Source organism: Penicillium chermesinum (assembly GCF_028974085.1).
Source record: "Penicillium chermesinum strain IBT 19713 chromosome Unknown utg000001l:1.0-1975020.0:1.0-1976611.0, whole genome shotgun sequence".
Taxonomy (NCBI): Eukaryota; Fungi; Ascomycota; class Eurotiomycetes; order Eurotiales; family Aspergillaceae; genus Penicillium; species Penicillium chermesinum.
The window spans coordinates 1,162,353-1,183,850 of NW_026695311.1; the positions used below are offsets into that span (position 1 = coordinate 1,162,353).

Here is a 21,498-nt window from a genome sequence, read left to right on the forward strand (position 1 = left end):
GATATTCTGGAAAAATGTTAATTATTCCGAAGCTTTCCATAAAATCTTATACAATTATCCAATAAGCATCAAACGCGCCAAACAATTATCCTTTTACCAATGAAATCTAAAATATACTAGTATCAACGAGACCTCCTCGAAATGATCTCTTCCAACACACCCCTTTCGCCACTCTGGTTCACCAGCTCCCGGAACTCTCCGCCCTCAATTTTAATCAGATCCTCCGGCGGCCCAAACTCAACAACCCGTCCCTCACTTAGCACCAGGATCTTATCGAAGTCGGCAATCGTGCTCAGTCGATGCGCAATCACCAGAAATGAGCTCATTGAGCGGCCGAATTCCGACCGGATAGTTTGCTGGATCAGTCCATCCGTCTCCATGTCCACGGCCGAGGTGGCCTCGTCCATGATCATGACCTTGGCTTGTTGAAGGATAGCGCGGGCGAGGCAGAGGAGCTGGCGCTGTCCCTGTGAGAAATTCGCTCCGCCCTCTGAGACTGGCAGGTTCAGGAATGAGGCACTGTTCCCCTTGCTTGGTTTGCAGAGATGAACTCGTTCCAGGACGACAGTCAGCTGTGTCTCGGAGTACCAGCCGAAGGGGTCTAGGTTTGTTCGGACAGTTCCTGCAAATAGGGTAGGGTGTTGGGGCACGATGGCTAGACCCCTTCTTCGCAGTGCGTCGAGCTTGATCGTGGATGTGTCGAGTCCGTCGATCAGGACGCGGCCTTCGCTGGGTTCCATGAGACGGAACAGTGCTAATGCGAGGGTTGATTTGCCCGATCCAGTGCGGCCGACGACGCCGACCCGCTGGTTGTTTTCGATGCTGAAGCTGATTCCCTTCAGCGCGGGAGGAAGCTCGGGCGCGTAGCTCACCGTTAGGTTTTCGACTTCGACTTGTCCCTTGGTAGGCCAGGCGGCAGGGGGCTCCAGGCCGCCCTGTGGCTCGGTCTCGATGCTGGCATAGTCGATGACTCGCTCAGCTGCGTTCATTTCCATCTCGAAGCTGGCGTAGATACGGACCATGTTGGACACGGCAGTGTTGTATTGCAGGACGAAGCTGATGGCGAACCCGGCAAGCGAGGCAGAAACGCCGAATTTGACGACCATGGCCGCGGTCACTGTGGAGAAAATGGCACCGAGGACACCAATACGGAGTTGCAGCCACCAGTTGAATAGCCAGAGGTGTCGTGAGACGTTTGCGTAGGCATCGATTCTGGTGAACATTGCTTGGACATATTCGCGTGCTTGGTCGAAAGCACGGATGGTGTGCAATCCAGCCAAACTGGAGATGAAGTGGTCGAGAATGGGGCTTCGGGAAATGCTTTCCAATCGCTTCAGCTCACGAGCAGCAGCAAGGTAGAGGACGGCTAGTCGGAGTGAGACGGCTAGCAGGACAGCGGCGAGGACCAGAATTGAGGGTGAGACGGAGGTACTGGCGACCATAACACCGACGATCTGAAGAGTCGACTGCACCAACTCTGAAATGTGCGTACCGAGGACATAGTCAACGATGTAGACGTCTGCAGTGAAGCGATTCAACAGACGACCCAGGGGGACAGTGTCGACCCAACGAAGTGGTGCGGCCAAAACGGAAGACAGGAAGTACTTTGAACAGGGAGTTCGAAGACCGCATGGCTGCGACCCGGAGGAAAAGAACCTGCAAAGTGGCCATGATCGCGGCCCCCAGAGAAATTCCGACGTAGACAGAGATGTACTTGGCAAGGTCATCAGGGGCATCTAACTCGCGGAACCTTTGAGCAGCAAGTGATACGACAGCAGAGCTGTAGCTCGTGTAATGCGCGAAATGCACTTGGCTTGTGCCTGTCCAAATGTGAAGCCACCATCCCTAGTGAGATAAGTCAGTCAGTTAGAATAATTTATTAGAAAATTTCTCCGACAACTTACCCGCGCAAAAACAGAGGACGTGTATAGAATAGCGACAGTAAAGCCCAGTGCCCACAATAAGCGGGAGTTTTTGCCAGTCAAGAGTCTCTTATAAATTTGAATTGACACTGAGCCTATTGCGCGCTCCTCATCAGGACTGAACTTGCGAGTTGCAGGCTCGTCAATCTGCTGCTCGGCGGTAGTGGTGGGGCGAGAGTGCTTGCTGCTCTCGTCGCCATTTTCCACTTGAAGGATATCGTATAATCCTGTTTTCTTCTTGAGTTGATCCGCCGACCCGACAAAGGACATAGAGCCTCCCTCCAGGACAACGCAGTAGTCTGCCTTTGGCAAGCAAAGACCGATGTGGTGAGTTGCAAGGACTCTAGTTCTGCCCTTAGCTAAAATTCCAGTGAGCCCGTTCTCATATACGTGTCGACTGGTGTCTGCATCAAGAGCACTGAAGATATCGTCCATGATCAATATTCCAGCACGAGAATAGAGAGCTCGGGCAAGGGAAACACGGGCACGCTGGCCACCGCTCAGGTTCACGCCATTGGCACCGATGTCAGTTTTGTCGCCGTCGCTCAAGATCTCGAGGTCTCTTCCGAGACCGGTCGCAAACAAGACTTCTTGGTATCGCTCCCAGTTAAGAGGCAGACCAAAGAGAATGTTGCTACGGATAGTACCGTTCTCGGTCCAGGGCTCTTGAGGGACATAGGCGATAGCATCATCCACAATCCAGTCATTATCGCCGGTCGGAGGGATTCGCCACTGCGAACTGTCCGAAGATGGAACCTTGACTGATCCAAGAGGGACATCGCTTTCGCCGAGAATAGCGGACAGAAGCAGACTCTTTCCAGAGCCAGTTCGGCCGCTAATTACGGCGAGACCTTTGGAAGGGAACATGAGGTTTAGATTGGACAGAAAGAATCCCGCGGGATCGGATTCCTCGTCGCACGGCCAGGAGATAGTGGCATCTTGGAACATAATATTCGACGACGGGCTGCGCTCGGTCTCCTTTTTATCAGGGGTCTGCATATACTCATCAATTCTGTCGACACTCATTTTGGCCTCCAAGGCCGTGGCGAATAGGTGAGGCAAGGCAGCCAGAGCGACCTCCAGCGAACCAAAGATAGAGATCGATGTGAAAGCGACGGAAGCAGACAAACCGCCGTATTGCAATGCGTAAACGGACAGAGAAACAGCGGACAACAACAGCGGTGTCAGAGTCCAGACGGCGACGAAGCCGGTCTCCCGGAAGCAAGCTTGAAGCAGGAAGCGCAACTCGTGCTTGCGAGCTTCGAGGACTCGATCTTCCCAGGCAGAGGCCGTCGCAGAGAACTTGATCTGCCGGATGTTTTGCACAACTTCGTGCACGAGGGACGTGCGGTGATCTTTGGCTTTCATCATTGTCACTTGGAATGACCTGTATTCTTGTGCAATCCAGATGTTGATAGGGGACATCAGGAAGACAGCGGCCAAGCCTGCAAGAAGACTCTTCCAGCCGATGAGGAATAGCAAGCAGACGCAAGCCAGAATGAATTGAGCCACCGATGAGGGAATCAGGTGATTGTAAGAAGCATAGTCTGAGATTCGGCGGGTATCGACAGTGACAAGATTAATAACTTCTTGTTGGCCTTGTTGGACAGGACCGGATCCTTCCTTGCCATTATCTTCGTCGCTATTCTTTGGCTGTTGGATATCCTTGCGGCGCATAGTTTTATCATAAAGGAGCGCCTGCAGCTCCGAAGCAATAGGGACGGCCAGCTTCGAGTAGGTAATCCACCAGACCCATGATGTAAATGTAGAAAACACACACAGAGAGACACCCAGCACGGCTGCCCAGACACCCGGACTACCTAAAGTCGCGTCTTCCAGAGTCTTTAGGATTCCATATAGTGCAGCATGGGGACCAAAGCTGGATATAGCAGTTGCGAGGGCAAGAATGACCTGAAGAATCACGGCGCCTTTGTGTGCCTTACAAATAGCCTGAAACAGCGACATCCCCTGTGATCGGGTTTCTTCGATAAGATTGTGGAGTCTCTCTGCCCGGGCTTTATTGGGTAGTTCAGGGAATTCCTCGGTAGCCATAGTTCCCTGCCGCTTACCACTGAATCGAAGGAAAGGAGTGGTGTAACCAAGGGTCAGCCTGCTCCACAGGCTGGAGCTGAGCTCCTGGTCTACCAAACGTCCCTTTCGATAGACATCGGGTCGGCGAGGAATAGAAAGGCAACACAGGCCTCTTAACATACCGGCGGTTGCACTGGTAAGAGTCAAAGCGAAGAATGTTCTTTCATTCTGCAAGTAGTATGTCGTCAGACGGGGAAGCGCAAAGACGAAGACCCCGAGACTGGTCCAGAAGCCACAGTGCGCGAGGTCGAATCTTCGGAGAACAGCCGTTTCCTTCAACAGAATGATCGATTGAACTGTCGCGATATTCTTTTAACGCTATTAACTTTTGCTGGTGACACCGGAGCGAGATCCACTTACCCAACCTGCGAACTGAGTCCAGTACAACGGTAGTTCTTCTTTTCCAAATCCGAGGGTTGACAAAACGGATGTGGCTAATGAACACCCAAACCCGACGAGAGAAAGAACAGCGATGAATCGCAGGGACCATTTTCCTCCCAGACCCTTGATCGACTCTGCAGTCGCCTCTCCGTCCTCATCGGAATAGCCATCATGGACCTTGGATGAAGGCCGGCGGCAATTGGACCAAACGACAGGGACATTGCTCAACCCAACAAGGGCCGCACCTATCGCAGACTAGCGATAGAAAAGTTGTCCATTTTCAGCACAAATCAGTCGAAAAGTCGACTGAAAATATTCCCAAAACCGACCCAGCGAAAGGGTCTAAATAAAGCCTGACAATCATATGGCCGTGATTTTATTGATAACATCATGATCGGCGCACATCAGAACCAATACAGCGTACAGTGGCTATCGAACCATAGACCCACTACAGCTGAAAAGAAAGGTCCGCAGATCAGAATGTCAGGGGAGGAACAGAAAGCTGACAGGCGATCCTCAGCCCGGGTATCGTACAAGTCCCTTCGATACAATACCGTCCGCATCGAAGTGGGTCCCCATGTCTTACACGACGCATACAGTTACATCGTCTGGAGTCGGGGCTTTTTTGTTGCTGCGGCCAGATCTACACTTTCTCCGACCCTGTGGCGCCCGTAGCGGAGTGGATCGAGTTGCATGAAGCGGGAGGGCTGCCAGGATCGCGGATTCGAGGGAGACCCACGGAAAGAGGAGCAACACTGGGAAATATGTCCGCTCATGTGAGAGCACAACTGGGAAGAACCATGTGCGCCACTCGGTTCCTCACCGTATGGAGTCCTTCTACAAAAGGGAGTTAAGAGCCCGATTTTCGCGATGCCCGTAGAAACGCTGCACAGTCCAGCGCCATGTCGAACTCCGCAGAGCTCGAGAAGACCGTGAGCCCCTTTGAAAATGAGCAGGAGTGTGACCGAAGCGAGCTTGCTGCTCAGTATGCGGCATTTGAAGAGAGCTTGACTGTTTACCAGACCCTTCGACTGTATTGGCGCTCGATTTTATGGGTCATGTATGGCCTGGCGCTGGTGTTTGGGTTTGGTATCGACGGAAACGTCGCTGCCAACTTGCTAGCGATGCCCAGGTTCCGGGTCGACTATGGCAAGGAGCTGGATAGCGGGGGTGTTGTTTCGTATATCATTCCGGCAAACTGGTTATCACTGTTCACCGGCATTTCGCAACTTTGCGCGATTATTGGAGCTTTTGGGGCAGGCTGGCTGGCCGATCGTATTGGTCGAAAGTACACGGCGTTGATCTCCTGCGTGATTTCCATCGGTGGGGTTGCAGCTCAGTTCGCTTCGCACGGTTCGCTGGGTGTTCTGGCTGCTGGAAAAGCAATCAATGGAATACCGACCGGAATGTGGCTCGTTATTGGCCCTCTGTATGCATCTGAGACTGCCCCCCTGAAACTCCGCGGGGTGCTCATTGCCATGACGAACATCGTGTCGCTGAGCGGCGTTCTTCTCTTTACAGGAGTGGTTTACCAGGTCGGATCGTCGACTACTGCGGCCGCCTACAGAATTCCGCTTGCTTGCCAATGGATTGTACCGGGCTTGATTATATTGACTGCGGTCTTCTGGCCCGAGTCCCCGGTCTGGTTGGTGCGGATGGGCAAACCAGAGGCTGCGATGAAAGCGATCAAACAATTATACGGGTCCGACAAGGGAAGGATCGATGGCGAGGCAGTCTTGGCCCAGATCGAAGAGACTATCGAGCGAGAAAGACGATTATCCGCAGACAAAGCATCTTATATTGAGTGTTTTGCCAAAGGAAACCGTCAAAACACCCTCATGAGCATGTTTGTCTACGCCTGCCAATATCTCTCTGGGGTTGTTCTTGTGCAGGGCTACCAGAGCTATATGTATGAGCTTCTCGGATACTCTTCGCATGAGGCCTTGCTCCTGGGCCTATTGAATATTGCATTGCAGTGGATCGCCAATGTATGCTCTTGGTTCCTGATTCCTACTATCGGCCCTAGAAATCTAATTGTCTGGGGTCAACTGCTTGCTGCAATCAGTCTATTTATCATTGGAGGCGCATGCACCGGTTCCACCCAGGCCGCAAACCAGGTTGCGGTTGGTTTCATGTTCATATGGGTAAGCTCAGGCCCACGGCGTTGTCTACATTATTGAATGAACTAATCGATCTCCAAGGGTGTTATCTATCAATTGTCAGTCGGCGCTGCCTCCTGGACCGTCGTCGGAGAGCTTCCAGTGCTAAGGCTTCGGTCCAAAACCCAAGCTTTGTCCAATGCGACCCTCCAGTTTTTCCAGTGGCTGATTGGGTTTGTGTTTCCGTACATGTTCAACCCGGATGCAGGAAATCTTGGAGGAAAAGTCGCTTTTGTCTTTGGTGGCACGACCATGGTGGGCTTCCTAGTAACATTCCTTTTCCTCCCGGAGCTGAGGAACCCATACAAAAAATGAAGGAACGGGAGAAAACGACAACGTCTCTTATTCATGAAGATGTCTCGCATTTATTCAAATGCCCATCCATCAGAATGCCAATATACCTATCATACCGTTTAGAGCAAATAGAAGTTATACCAAATCGGCTCGTGAATTTAAACCGATAACTCCTCCATGTTTAATTCCTCCTGTCGTCTGCGGACTTCAATTTGCGCAGTGTGGTTTGCCATCAGCAAAACACCGACCCGCGCAATCTCTGGCCGCCCGCCTTTGAGCTTGATATCATATTTCAGCAGAATATGGCAAAGAAAGATCTTCATCATGGCGGATGCGTAACTGCGGCCGGGGCAACCATGTCGCCCAAAGCCGAACCCCATGTGGTTGATCGTTGTAGTGTGTAGCTGCGATGCCACCTCTTGTCCAGGAATCTTGCGTCTCTCGAGAAAACGATGACTCTGGAATTCAAGAGGGTTTGAGTAGTGCTCTTCATCCCACATGTTCTGCGAGTGCACCACGATCTGGGCTCCCTTTGGGATCACAACACCATCAGAAAGAACAATGGATTCTTCTGCGTAGCGCTTCATAGTTACTATGGGCGACTCGTTAGCCTTCGAATAAGCAGTCAGTGAAGGGGAACGTACCTAAGAACATTGGCTTCAGCCGCTGACTCTCTTTGATCACACTGTCCATCAGTTTCAAGTTATTCAGCGAAGCGCTTGTCAGACCTTCAATGCCAATGACAGTCAAAATTTCCGCTCGTAGCTCTTCAATCAATTCAGGTCGCTCGGCTATATCAAAGATAGCTTGAGTAGTCAGATCGGCAGTCCCGTGGATCATCGCCTGAGCGATAAGCAACTGAGCCAAACAGGTGTCAAAAGGAACTCCCTTCGCACGCTGCTCCATCCAGTACAACATGTCTTCATATACAGGAGGACTTTCCCCCTTTGCGATGGCTGCCTCTTTCTCCGCCAAACGGATTGCAGCAGCTGCGTCAAATACCTGGCGAGCCTCTTCGATGTCCGCACGGAGCCTCTTCCATGACGGGAGAAACCAGTGGACGATGGGACGGAGAAACCAAGGCCAAACGTCCAGATCAGCCGCCGCGATGAACGTGTGGACCGTGAAAGAAATGCTCAGTCGACGCCATGCGGTGCTCTTGGCGAGATCTGGGCCCGATCGCATTCGCGCTGTGAGCTGGGAGACCATGTCCAGAACCAGTGGGCTTGCGGTCAAGCTGTGCCATTCTGGCTTTGTGGTCCAGAATTCGTCCAAGATAGCCGTAGTCTCCTGCGACCAAGACTTGACCAATGACTCTGGTTCAATTAGCCCTCGTGCATAAGGGATATCGGGACTTCTCAGATACCTAATGCCTTGCGGATATCTTGCTTGATTGCAATATTGCCAAATTCGGTGTCTGGCCAATAGCTTCCCTTATAACCTTCCATGCCTGGGATATTGCAATGGAGCTCATCTTCCATTGCCTTGGAGATGCTCAAATGTGGGTTATTATGCACCTCGCGGGCATACCTGTTCGCAAGGACCAGTCTAGGTCCTTTGTCTGTTTGAAGATAGAATGCATCACTCTATTGTTTTTTCCCAGATTAGTTTTACCGGGTCGTCCATTGGCCAAATTCCTTTCGAAAACATTAGCATACCTTGCGCAATCCTTCTTCCAGAAGTTCTTTCGCGCTCGTTCTGTACCTCTCCTTCAGCCCCGAGTCGGTGAACTCAAAAAGTTTTCTGCCATTGATGACAGGCAGAGGCTTCGCGTTTCTACGTCTCAGCAGAAGACTAAGACCCAATGCCAATGCAATGCTGACTGTAAGCACGGCAGTGAAATTCTCGCTGATCAACGAGTGAGCCGCCAGTTCCAACGCCATGGCAAATCTCCAGAGGTGTCGAAGAGGTGTGTCCCAAAGTTATTCGCGCTCAAGCAATATGAGCAAGGACCCCTCCCCCTTCTGCCCCTCGATGTATTTTCTTTTTGCAGCTTCCGTAGCTCTAGTGGGTCCTCGAGGCGGTGTACTGTATTTTAACATTACACGTTATCTCGCATACGTAGCGAGCTCCATGCGCGGTTTTCGGTGCAGTTCCGCGTCCTTCCCGGTCCAGATCGAAAGGCGTACGCCATCAAGCCACAAAGTCTGCTAGCAAACCCCAACAGCATCCACCGGCCGTGGCAAAGACAATATATTTCATCATACTGACCCCGAGCGGTTGGGCCCATCTTTCAGCCCCACATGTTCGATCGGCGGGAGTGGGGATGGTAGCCCGTGCGTCTCTGCCGGAAGGATCCACAAGCAAAAACAAGGATTTATTACCACTCTGTATCTTTCTCGTATCCCTGTAAGTTTACCTACTGCAAATGTATCACAAAGTCAGGCAGACCCACCGGCACTACGGCATACTGTACCTGTGACGATAAAATCCACCCTCAACGAACGAAATTGCATCTATTTGCAGGCGTGAGACGGTGGCTTAAGGATACGTAAGTCTATCAATCCTACCGGAGCCTCGGGAATCGATCTTTCCCGTCCACACGAGCTTATCCGCTCCACATGACAGGATGAAACAAAACCTTGAAAACCCATCGAAAAAGAAAGGAAAAAGACAAAAAAGGAAAATTCCAAAACCCCAAACCGCTCCTCCCCTTATCTCCCATATCTCCAATTCGTTTCCACTATTGGGTTTTCGCCTGCTCAAGCGGTTGCAGGTTCGGGCTCCTTGAAGGTGGGATTGATGATCTTGATAGGATCGTCCCAGTTGACCAGCCCCACGCCGGGAGGGAAGGAACCATAGCCAATGAACCGCTGGATGGGAAGGGGGTATCTGAGGATGCGTTTTACATCGTTGGCGAGGTATTGATTCTCTTCCTGGCGCAGGTAGGAGCAAGTGACGCCACAGGTGAGGACTAGCCGGTGCTCGTTTTCAGTTGTGTTGGCGCCCCCGCCGTGGTAGACACTGCCCAGGATAATCACCCCGTCGCCCCGCTCGACCTCCGCATCGACGATACTAGTCTTGTCATCCGCAGCTGGGGGCGGTCGAGTGTAGTCCCACAGGTGGCTGCCAGGCACGATCCGAGTAGCTCCGTTAGCTTTATGGGTCCTGTTGCAGGCAACGAAGAAGGTGAGCGACTTGTCCCGTCCGAGAACATATTCCTTGTCCTCGGTATTGAAGCCCTGGTGCACTAGATCGTCGCGGTGGAGACCTTGGGCCTCCGCACCGGGTCGCAGCTCAAGGCAGGTGGCGGAGCCCAGCTGAGCGGATGTCTCATGGGTGCCTTGGTTGTTGCCAACCTAAAATGTGTTTCGTCTGAGTTTAGTGGGTGGTCTCCGATCTGCCTAATTGTCCGATTCCAAGAAAAGTTCAAACTTACCCAGAATGTTCCTTTCGAGTAGGTCAGGAAGTAGTCTCGAACCTTTGTCCACATGGGGTTGCCAATGACCTCCAGCGCGTATGTTTCGGACTTCCCTGCTAAGCCGGTGGCGGTGACGACATTTTTTTGGAAGTCTGTGCCGTTCCCACAAAATATGGAGTTCAGTTCTCAATCTTGTGGCCGCGGAGGGGCTGGTGGGACGATAAACTTACAGGTCATGTTGCCGGCGTCTGTAAGATGAGGCTTGACCTCGGCCTCTAACTTGTCAATTGTGTCCTGGCTGTAGAGGTTCTTGATAATGCAAGCTCCAGCAATCTTCAGACCCTGGATGACATCGTCCGCCAGAGCATCAGGTGTCGCACCCTTGGCGTCCACGGTGGGAATAGTGGCCTTGACACCGTTCTCGATCGCCATGGCTAAGATAAAAAGGATCAGAGGTAGAAACTAGAAGACGAAAAAAGGGGGGGGGAAGGAGGAAGCAATGCAGGCTTGCAAATTGGAAGATCAGATCCGAGTCAACTATCGCACAAAGCTTTTATAATTTCTATACAATCGCCATTGTACGTGCTTCGAGTTCCGGTACCAGGTCATGCCAAATACCTGAAAATGTGAACTGTAACTTTCGCTGGGGGTCAAGTGGGTCGTTTGGGGCCTCGAGTTGGCGCGCCCCACCAGAGCTGCATGATTGACCCCTCCATGGCACTGAGTCTGGTGTGGAAACCCAGTTACCGCTGCAGGAATTGTTCGTACTACCTGAGCATGCTCAATCCGAGGTGGCGGTATCAGATCGCTGGATCTCCAGCGTGGGCCGTATTCGGTTTAACTGCGCACTCATTGGCCCCCTCGTGGGCCTGCGAAGCCCCGGTTAGCGGCCAATTCAAAGCTCCTGTCTGTTCCGGCTTTGCGATCTTAGCAACTTAAACCGTCGACTCTGCTCCAAGCTTGTAGTTGATTGAACGAACCTTGGAAACATGGACGGCCTCTACGGTGAGAAGTTCGGCGTGCGCAGTCCAGAGATGGGATCGCATTACACGGCCGCACTCGAATTTCTTCATCTGCACAGGTATTGGGTTGCTCTAATCCTTGCGATCAGCGTGATTGGCAGCAGCAAGGTTTACTCGAGTGTGTCGAAGAAGCTCAGAGTAAGTCTTCAATTTTGGAGGACCTGTATAGTGGCGATGTTATTAACAATTCTGCTGCAGATCTACGGCGCAAACTTCCCTCCTGTGGTTAAATTGACTGTGGGTTGGATCGGCACGTTCTGAGGAATGAGTACTGAGATAGTTCTAGAACGATCAAATTTTCAATGACCCCATCAATTCGTACAACAATGCCATTCGCGAGCACGGTGATATCATTGCGGTGAAAAAGAAGGACAAGGTAGATTGAGCTTCCGAAGCGTGCGGAAGATTCCTACTCACAAAAGGTGTTCTAGATGGAAATCATGGTGTCCGAGAAATACGCCCAGAGGGTTCTCACGGATGAAAAGAACTTCAGTTTCGAGCATGGGGTCGCCGATGTAAGGGGACATTCACACTTCGTTCAGCAGCAGTAGGCTGACCAGCAAAAATACAGGCGATGAACATGGAATTTCTCATGAACATGACCCAAGGGAGGGTCTTCAAGACCATGGCCGATGTAACTTCCGGGCTTTTGGGGAAGCGCATGGATATTGTCGTGAAACAAGGTATCTCAAAGAACACTTTGCAGCGTCCACCAAGTTTGCTAACCTTCTCAAGTCTCATCGATCTTCTTCGACCGAGCGGAGGAGATAACAAATGACCCCAAAAGCCAAGCCCTGGATCTCTTCGAATATACTCAAAGCACTGTGTCTGATGCCATGGTCGTTCTGCTTCTTGGAAAGGTTAATAGTCCGGACTATCACCCGCGCCGAGTCTCTTCTGACTGATAAACAGAAATTCCTCAACCCTGCTTACAGCCATGCCGTTAAGATGGCAGCTAACGATGTTGCTGAGCTTGGAGGCATTTTCCAAAACCGGTCTTACTTTGCACGAACATTCCCTGCCTTGTGGAGATTTACTACAGCGTACGATTCTTCGAATGGCATATTTCTACTTCCAAAAGCTAACAGCTATATAGAATCAAGACTACATTCTGGAGACTGGGGGTTTGTTTGTTCATGTTCATGGGCCGTCCAATCTGGCGCGAGACGAATCGCCTTCTGAAAGACCCTCAAACTTATGTCGAGGAGAAGGAGGTAGGGAAGGAAGCACACGGTCTTCGTGCATCGTACTGACAAGCCACCTAGATTACCCTACTCCTGCTTCTCGTGAGGAAGTTTGCCACCCCTGAGCGAACTTTGAAACTGGCCGACAGAGGAATGATCTACCTCGTACTCATGAGCACCATGTTCGCATCCGTGCATCAAGTGTAAGGTTCGGGACTGTATGTCTTTAGTACCAGTTGTTAATACCATCACCAGAGCAAGCACCATGGTCTGGGTTCTCTGCGAATTGGCGCTCCGCCCCCAGGATCAGGAAGAGATTTACGCCGAGATCAAGTCCATCATGGACAAGGGACCGGAGAACCTGACCCACGATGATCTTCTGAGAGCCGTCCACACAGATTCCTTCCTGCGTGAAGTGATGCGCACCAAGGGTGACACCTTCAGCACAGTCCGCATGGCCATGAACGACGTGCCACTTGGAAAATACGTGATCCCCAAGGGTGAGTTACACCGTTTCCAGATCTACGGGTGCGCGAATTCTTATCATATCATGCAGGCTACACCGTGCACCCCAATGCAGCCTTGGCACACAATGCACCTGAGAATGCTGGTGATAACCCGGAGACTTTCGATGGTAAGCGCTGGATTGGCGGCAAGCCTGCGTCGATGGCCGGACCAGGTCACCTCGCCTTCGGTCTCGGCCGATGGGCCTGCCCAGGCCGCTACTTTGCAGTTGCTGGTAAGTTATTCCTTGCCTTCGGTTTGAAAGCGTCGCTTTATATTGACTGCGACATAGAAATCAAGATGATGGTTTTCTCCATTTTGGTGAATTCGAAAGTGGAGCTCGTTAACAACAAGTACGAGATTGTGGACAAACTCATGATTGCTAGCGCACCCCCCGAAGCTGTTTTCAAGCTCACCAAGCGACCAGAGTAGCAATCGAGATAAGGACCCGTCTTGCAGAAAATTCTGCGAGGTTTGCCCCGCGGCGAGGAGGCTGGGCCAAGCTACGTAGCTCGGCCTTGGAACGTAGGCGAGTGCACATTAGTTTCACAGATAGGCCAATGACCTCACGAAAGAGCAAGGTGGAGCATGATGCGCCTTGGGTGTTGCTAAGATGGGATATAGAGAGTATTCAGAGTATTAAAGTTAATACGACGCGTATCTGTCTTACCTTTCGCAAAGTTGGCGGGATCGTCAGTCTAGATTTTGTGTGGCTCCGTAGATCTTACTCTTGCTGAGCGCTTGCATCTGCTTGTGTCACGATACACAACCATTGATAGACACGTGTCAGCCCAACGCCGACATCTCAATGCCGACAGCGCGGGATCCTTACATGGGAAGGTGTGGGGGAAAATGCATCTCAGAAGCGGTAACAGTAGAAGAGGGGTAGCGGCCTCGGGGCCCTGTTAAAGTGAGTAAACTATGCTTTATCGCAAAATTCCTGACGTATCATTCTTCATGCAGGGAGCTCCACCCCGATCCCAGCCGAGCTCGTCACATATCTTGGAGCTGTGGGTTAAAGCCAGCCACATGGTGGACCCTTCAGATTGACTTTGCCAATCTTGTCCAAGCTAAACCAGCGTCATAGCAGAGTGCCTGGCTCCCTAGCTCCGTTCCCAACCCCCCACTTGCCAAGCGAGATCTCCCTGAGAAAAAATCTCAGCGGTACGGGAGTCGATAGCGCCGATCTTACCAGGTACTTGGGATATGTGGCGCGGATACTAGCGTATTACATCTACTAGCATTTACTCTTGAAGCTTTCATCCCGGGCCCCCAAGCTAAACGTGTAACGAAGATGCATTGTAAAATGGTATTATTTATTTAGTCGCTTGGTCTTTGTCCGACATTCTAGCTGTTCCGCGGTGCGCCAGCGGGACCTTCAAAATCAACCGTAGATCACATCGAAGAGACCGACCCATGGTTGTGGACGAGTGTTTACAAGGACCACACTAGAGCTGTAGAGATCATGAAAATGTGTGTATTAGGGGCAAATAGGCCTGGTTCGGTTTCGACTATGCACCTTTGCGGGTCGTTTCCTGCGACTGGATATGGAATTGACTTGACTGGACTCAACCGGACTACTGTCGAATCCAGCAGTCCGCATGAAACAATCTCCATACGAAGCACCACATACGGCAATCCCAGGTCAGGCCCACCCTGGGCTTGCTTATCGAACAATTGGTCCCGCATGATGTAAAGATAAACCGCATTTCTCAAGAATCGGGCCTTGCTCGGCTTATAATTTCCTCCAATCCAGCTCCAGACCCTTGAAGAGCCGTTTGGCCTACCGAAAGGATTATTGTGCTTGGTTAACGACCCTTTCGCAATGACTTTAGTGCTGGGATACACTCTGGCCACTGCCTGGCTAGCATTATGCGCGTGGAGCATTGGGTACACTGTCTGGCTGGTTGTTTACCGCCTGTGGTTTCACCCTATTGCGAAATTTCCGGGCTCCTTCTGGGCAAGAACTACCTTCTGGTATGAGTTCTACTATGAATGGATCAAGCCAGGAAAGTACTATGCCCGGATCAAGGAGATGCACGAACAATACGGTACGGCCTGAGACTTACTCCCCGGCGTCAGCTCTCAGAGTATTTGGCTGATGCGCAATCAGGTCCGATCATTCGTGTGACGCCAGATGAGATTCACATCTCGGACCCATTATTCTACCACGAGCTCTTCGTTCCTTTCAACGTGAGGAGAACCAATGCCTACACCAGATATGCTCAAGGCACAGGCTTTGAAGGTAACCGGAGATCCAAAAGCCCTTTGCCCGCTCATTATGAGATCTAACGCGATGAACCCCAATGCTCAGATATCTTCGCCATCATCCACACGCACGAAGGACACAAGGTTATTCGGGACCCTGTCGAGAAGCTCTACGGAAAGATCGCTACACATGAACCACTGGTCCTTGGCTGCACAAAGAATTTCCGTGCCCGACTCGACCAGGAAAGGGACACCGGGAAATTGATCAACCTTTCCCATGCCTGTCTTTCCCTTGCTATCGGTATGTGACCCAGGGATCATAGTCATCATAGTTCACGGGAATCGTACTGATGCACCGTCCCAGACGTCGCCACAACCGTGACCTTCCAAGCTCCGTCAAACTACCTGGAGGAGCCCACTTTCAACGAGAACCTGTATGCTCCCCCGTGCCGCATGTTGTTGCAGCTAGCTGATCCTGTCCAGCTTTAACATCCAGAAATCCGGACTGATGCATGTCCCACTCTTTGCGCACCTTCCCACCCCATTGAGGTTTGTATTCCTCATTGCAAGATCCCCAAGCTCCGATATTGACCTTTATGCCAGAATGATCGTGGTGCCTGCGATCCAGGTGCTGGCGTCCCGTATTCCCGAGCTGAAGGAGTGGGATGAGGTATGTCCTGCGGCCCTCCTGCATATTATATCGCGAACCCGGCTAACCTTCCCCCAAAGAAAACCCGACGTCAAACCTTCAGAACTGAGCTGCAGGAACCCACCATGAAGTTACAAGGTCGAGCCAGCATCTGGAAGCGCGCCAACTTTGCTTCCCGTATTGGACAGGTGAGTCTCAGCATGTAACCAAATGCCCCACCGCCATTCCATGCTAACAATGCCCAGCTCATCCAACAAAACGGCATCTTCCACGTCTCCCACACCATCGAAACCATCATTACCCAACTGGCCATGGACAAGAGCCAACTTCAAAAGCTGCAGGACGAACTCGCCCAATTCTGGGCAGAAAAGCCCGACAAGGTCACGTCGTGGTATGCCTTACGCGAATTACCGTACCTTACCGCGTGTATCCACGAGGGCCTCCGCTTGGGCGCGGGTTCCATGAAACGATCGCCACGAGAATACCCTGACGACGAGATCCACTACCAAGGATGGGTTATTCCCAAGGGCGTGAGTTTGCAAAAACCTCCGCATTTTGCGACCGGACTGCGGGTCAGGCTGACCAAACTATTAGACACCCTTCTCGATGACTACATACTACATGCACATGGACCCGACCGTCTTCCCCAATCCGGACACTTTTAATCCCGATCGATGGCTGGGGGCGGACCCTAATGGATTGATGCATAAGTACCTGCTCCCATTCGGAAAGGGTTCGCGGGCCTGTGCGGGGCAAAAGTAAGTCCCGCAGCCAGTCCTCGAGCTTGGCGTTCGCTGTATTAACCTTCGTTGCAGTATCGCGTGGATGCAGATGTATTTTGCGATCTCGCAGGTATATCAGCCCGGTGGGCCGGCAATTGAGCTGTTCGAGTCCGATGAGTCGGATATCCGTCTTGCGCATGGCTATGTATTCCCCCAACCTAGGCTCGATTCCCCGGGCGTGAGGATTTATGTTCATGACCCCTAGGAGCTGACGCGGCAAAAATTCCGGCTTACCATTGGGTCGTTCATGTTGATGCATGCATGGGTAGCTGTATTGTTTGGGATCACGATGTGCATAGATGCTGAGATGAATAGAACCCGTTTCAAGATTTTTCCCTTGAGGTAGCGGGACTGCTGTACCTGCTTTCCATGCTCAACTGGAGTCGTGACAGGCATAAACCTCAACCTGCTGAAGAACTAACAATGCACAAACGATGTCATCTGGTTTTAACTCCAGCAGGGAACGAGCCTTTTGGATGGGGTCGGATAGGCCTGAGCTCCAGGACGGAACTGGGAAGCTCAGGGAGCTCCACTTCCAGGATCCAGAGCTTCCGTATTCAGGACGCCCAGGTGTTCGTGCTAAACATCGGTTACCCACCGGCCGCCTTCCGCTTTTCCAGCTGGTCGGACCTTCAGAACCTGATTCCATCGCCATTTTTCTTCCACTGCTTCTTTTTGGAATGGCACAAGTCGAATATGACATCCGGACGATCCCAGAGACAGCGGCACCGCGGTCATTATGTTTACGGTTCGCCGACAAGTGGACCACCCCCGTAGCCAAAGTCGCCAAGGCAGTTGCGCTCTTCTATCTGTTCGTTAGGGCATTTTTCTTGTTCTTCGGGGCGAGTTGGTGGTCGTGGGCCACGTTCTACTTCGAATGCGTTGTTGCGTGTATATATATTCCCGTCCCCACTTATCCCTGATGGTTAGCTTATTGACGCATCCAGTTGAAACCCACCGGAATCAAGCTATCGTTATCGCCGCTCACAACTACGGAGATCCCAATACCGGACAGCACCGCGAACGCCTCCGACTGTTGCATAGCCGAGACCAGGGGACTGATTTGCCCTTGGTTGATATTCTGATCACTTGCTGCGGGGAAAGAGCGGAAGTCATCCTCGATACTGTACGCGGGGCATGTCAAGTAGACTCCCCCCCGGTCGGTTTCGAGTTCTCCTACTGGACGATGGTCGATCCTCGGCTCTACGGCAAGAGATCCTGCAGCTCCGAAAGACATGGCCTCATCTGCAGTACCATAGCCGTATCCAGTCAACTGCAGGCCAACATGTCTTTAGCAAGGCCGGGAATCTGAACTATGCCTTGTTCGACATTCAAGGACCGATGAAGCAGCCCCCCGAATTCATCACCGTCCTTGATGCCGACTTCATTCCGGCGCCCCATTTCCTCCGAGCCACTCTACCGCATCTCCTCCGCCATCCCCAGCTCGCCATTGTCGGAGCCTGTCAGGACTTTTACAATCTTCCCCTCGACGACCCATTGGACCAATCCTTGGACGACTGGCAGCGACGGCTCGTCCCCCAGCTCAACCAATTTGGTGCTTGCTTCCACGGGCACTCCGGGGCCGTCATCCGGCGAAGCATCCTGATGGAGCAAGGGGGCTTCCCGACCATATCCTTCAGCGAAGATGTCCTGATCTCCAACATACTCCTTGGTTCGGGCTTTCAAATCATCTCGCTCCCCGAGATGCTGCAATTGGGCCGCAGCCCGGAGTCGCTACAAGGCCATATCGCGCAGCGCACTCGGTGGGGAGTTGGCTTGATACAGCTGATGCTCTGTTTAAAAAACACGCCCCAGAATCCCGTCCCAGCTAATCTTCGGTGGGGGATTGCGTACCAGAGCGCCGTGATTTTGTTCGTCCTGGTCAATCGGACAGCGATGCAAATCTTTGTTCCGCTCGCCTTGTTCAGCGGTCAGCCGCTGGTCCCGGCGTCGTCCCCGTTGCAGTTCAAGGGGCAGGGGATCCTGGCACTCATGTTTGTTGCATCGGGTTGGCTTTTTGACTGGCTGTTCACTGCCAAGTCTGGGTTCCACGGATTTGTCTTCGGAGACCAAAGGGAGATTTGGTTATCTTGGAGTAGGGCTTTTTCCAGCATCCCACTGTGCGATCGATTTTACTGACCGCTTTGATCTTCAGGGTACTTGGTGGTTCTTTTCAAGTATTTGTTCGACAAACCAAGATCCAGTGGATCAGCCGTGACCGGCAGCACACTCAATCCATGGAATCATAACGACACCGGCGACCGCTTTGCGGGGTTGAAGAGGGACCTCTGGGATGCAGGAGTCATGGTGAACGTGCTGAGCTTTTTCGCAGTATGTAGCGCTATGCTGTATGCAATGATCTATACCAAAGAGCGACACGGGGGGCATCCTGGTAGGCCTAGCGTGGCCCCCTATCTTGCATATGTGCTATCTGATCATCTCTTCTAATTGGATCCCGCTCGCCTGCACCTTCTCACCACCTGTATGGGAGAACCCAATGACAGCGGCCATGAAGCCTGGCGACATGGATTCGCGGGCTATGTTCTCCCAGACGGACCTGCAGCGGACCCTCCGTCCAGCTGGGACGCGGCCGCCTCTGGGTCGAGCGAACCACTACGCTCTGTTGCCGGTTATCTTGGTTGGCCTTGGCTTAGCTGTGCTCTCTTACTGCTTTGGGGATTGAGGGCACGCAAGTGGCCATCATGTCAGTTTACGCGCTCTGATCGTGTCACGTACATCGAACTCGACGGCATACGGTAGTCCCATACGCTGTCAAATGATAGCGACACATGCACATGCAAATGCAATATGCATATGCATACGCACACGCTTATCTCCCTTGTACTACGCATTTCTAGTGGGTGCATAGACCATCTCAACAGTTGCAGGATGCTTGATTCTCACCGCAATACTTCCGTAGGAGTTTCCATCACTTCAAGCGAATTTTCTGTCGAAATCCCGGAATCCAAAAACCAAGGGGGTAAAAAAAGGTATTCCCACAGCTTCGAGACATAAACCTGATTACTATTCAGCACCTACTGCAACATTTGTCATCGTGGAGCATAAGCAAGTCTCAAGTGCCGTTCACTTGCCGAAGAAGACGGCAAGGTACAGGTGTCTCCACTGGCGTGGAGCAGTGATGGATCATAAACAATCGTCACGAAGTCAAAATTGAGATGTGCCACCGCCAGGTAGAGGGCAGCGAATACCCCCTCCTAACACACGGCTCAGTGTCGGTACCCAATCAGACTACTCAACCTGCTGACTCTGGAGCTTTGATCGCCAAGCACCGTGAATAGCTTTGCACTATCCTGCCATGTTTCTGGGACGGACGGACCGAGGACCGGTCCACGATTTCCCCATTTTCAATCGCCCCACCTGCTTTAGCGCCGTCTAGCGCCATACAAGTGAATCTTACCGGCTGCATGTTCCTCCCGCTCGGATCGCGTGGGACGCAAGATTGCGGGGCTGCATGCCGTCTTCTGATGGAAGTGGGTACGGAACTCGTACTGACGGTCTCCATACGGCCTGTATTCGTACGGGGTATCGGTATCTTCGGGACGGATACGGGAGGTATTGTTGAAAGTTTCGCCCGGGAGTTCGAGCACATGCGTCAATGCGAGGTTGCAGATCCTTGCGTCTGGGGCAGAGAGACTTTGTTATCAGTTGATGTCATGCCAGGATCGAAAGGGTCTCGGATTTCTCAGCTGTGGCGATTTTAGGCGAGAGCCTATAAGCCGGAGCGCCACTTGACTGGTGTGGTGAGAGATATGCTTATCTTACTCCACTGGTCTCAGAGTTCGGTGTTAACACCACTTGCTGGGTCCTTGCTGCTGCGTATGGACCTTTTCTTGGGGTGGGGGAGACCTTTGAGAATGGATCTGCGATCGATCCGTGTTCGAATATCCCTCATACAGGCGGTACATAGAACAGAGGTCCCATAGTGTAACCAAAGCTAGGGCTCTAAAAGTCTTAGTTCAATTTGGTAGTAGATTCGAACAAGTGGAATCGGCTACAGAATATGCAAGTATTTGTCAATCGAAAGTTCCTATTGAAGCGCTCAATACGTACCTTTGGAAAACTAAGACGTACATACTAGTTTACTCCGGCTGCGCTGACAGTGGAGTGTCCGCCATGCTTATAGGCACCGTTTGGGATCTAAGGACCTCATAGAATTGAATTTGCTACATGGACTAGTACTCCATGCCCTAGATGTCACTCCTAGTACCGAAGCTCGAAGTCAATCAAATCGGATGCTTGGACTTTGCACGCGGATTTCCCTCTCCGGCGGTGAAACGCCGGTCGATGCACCACACGTATATACTCAATTGAAAACCAGACTAATTATCGAGTAGAAACCCTACACTCCATCTTGAATCTAACATGACATTCTCTCTTACCACCCCCGGGCTGCCTCTACTAGTGTCCAACTTCAAGAAAACTCTCGGCGCTCAGAATACGAAGTCAACATGGTGACTGGGGATCCACCAACTTGCAAGGCCACCAGGCCGCCCTATGAAACCCCCCCGGCCTGAAAGATAATGCTGACATCATGGTAAAGAATAAAGAATTGTCTCTCAACTATTTCAACACTCAAGTCCAGGACGAATCCAAACAGAGACCTGCCACAACGGCCCGACTCCTCTGCATGAACCCAAGGGGTCATGGGTAGGGCTGAAGTCAGCTTTAGCGTCCACGCCATGAGCAGCAGCGTTTGAAACTCCATCGAAGTGTAGATCCGTATGACAAGGATATTCCGCATTTGTATGATCGTATTGTACTATCCATGGGTACCTCTGATATACTGTGATGGTATGTCTGCCACCTGATGCCGGCTGCTCAGTCCACCAATCGTGTGTTGGTAATAGGGCCTTCTAGAGTCTTTCTCTGGCTTGATTTGGAAATATGTTTCTGGTTCTCGGAACGTATTGATTTACATGA

At 51.8% G+C, this 21,498-nt stretch overlaps 7 protein-coding genes across 7 annotated transcripts; 4 read left to right on the forward strand and 3 right to left on the reverse strand.

Annotated features, from left to right (window-relative positions):
* Positions 1–122: 122 nt before the first annotated feature.
* Positions 123–4,973, reverse strand: N7468_000456 (ABC transporter; the record flags this gene model as incomplete). Its single annotated transcript, XM_058469753.1, has 5 exons — positions 123–1,604; positions 1,657–1,845; positions 1,905–4,322; positions 4,374–4,649; positions 4,929–4,973. 5 exons carry the CDS (start codon positions 4,971–4,973, stop codon positions 123–125), a joined length of 4,410 nt encoding a protein of 1,469 aa, XP_058335784.1.
* A 323-nt stretch (positions 4,974–5,296) lies between these two features.
* On the forward strand, positions 5,297–6,868 carry N7468_000457 (general substrate transporter; the record flags this gene model as incomplete). The annotated part of the gene is made up of 2 exons (XM_058469754.1): positions 5,297–6,538; positions 6,596–6,868. The coding sequence occupies 2 exons, from the start codon at positions 5,297–5,299 to the stop codon at positions 6,866–6,868; spliced, it is 1,515 nt and encodes a 504-aa protein (XP_058335785.1).
* Positions 6,869–7,005: 137 nt separating this feature from the next.
* Positions 7,006–8,730, reverse strand: N7468_000458 (cytochrome P450; the record flags this gene model as incomplete). Its single annotated transcript, XM_058469755.1, has 4 exons — positions 7,006–7,439; positions 7,492–8,163; positions 8,214–8,433; positions 8,506–8,730. The coding sequence occupies 4 exons, from the start codon at positions 8,728–8,730 to the stop codon at positions 7,006–7,008; spliced, it is 1,551 nt and encodes a 516-aa protein (XP_058335786.1).
* Positions 8,731–9,549: 819 nt separating this feature from the next.
* Positions 9,550–10,640, reverse strand: N7468_000459 (phytanoyl-CoA dioxygenase family protein; the record flags this gene model as incomplete). The annotated part of the gene is made up of 3 exons (XM_058469756.1): positions 9,550–10,146; positions 10,227–10,360; positions 10,439–10,640. 3 exons carry the CDS (start codon positions 10,638–10,640, stop codon positions 9,550–9,552), a joined length of 933 nt encoding a protein of 310 aa, XP_058335787.1.
* A 557-nt stretch (positions 10,641–11,197) lies between these two features.
* Positions 11,198–13,350, forward strand: N7468_000460 (cytochrome P450; the record flags this gene model as incomplete). Its single annotated transcript, XM_058469757.1, has 12 exons — positions 11,198–11,368; positions 11,429–11,467; positions 11,517–11,606; positions 11,662–11,745; positions 11,802–11,913; positions 11,966–12,090; positions 12,143–12,273; positions 12,327–12,444; positions 12,496–12,617; positions 12,670–12,914; positions 12,971–13,153; positions 13,211–13,350. 12 exons carry the CDS (start codon positions 11,198–11,200, stop codon positions 13,348–13,350), a joined length of 1,560 nt encoding a protein of 519 aa, XP_058335788.1.
* Positions 13,351–14,743: 1,393 nt separating this feature from the next.
* Positions 14,744–16,762, forward strand: N7468_000461 (cytochrome P450; the record flags this gene model as incomplete). Its single annotated transcript, XM_058469758.1, has 10 exons — positions 14,744–14,969; positions 15,032–15,163; positions 15,233–15,427; positions 15,491–15,560; positions 15,610–15,675; positions 15,730–15,796; positions 15,856–15,963; positions 16,021–16,305; positions 16,370–16,533; positions 16,591–16,762. The coding sequence occupies 10 exons, from the start codon at positions 14,744–14,746 to the stop codon at positions 16,760–16,762; spliced, it is 1,485 nt and encodes a 494-aa protein (XP_058335789.1).
* Positions 16,763–16,991: 229 nt separating this feature from the next.
* On the forward strand, positions 16,992–19,240 carry N7468_000462 (glycosyltransferase family 2 protein; the record flags this gene model as incomplete). Its single annotated transcript, XM_058469759.1, has 5 exons — positions 16,992–17,448; positions 17,505–17,683; positions 17,809–18,652; positions 18,713–18,888; positions 18,929–19,240. The coding sequence occupies 5 exons, from the start codon at positions 16,992–16,994 to the stop codon at positions 19,238–19,240; spliced, it is 1,968 nt and encodes a 655-aa protein (XP_058335790.1).
* Positions 19,241–21,498: the final 2,258 nt, after the last annotated feature.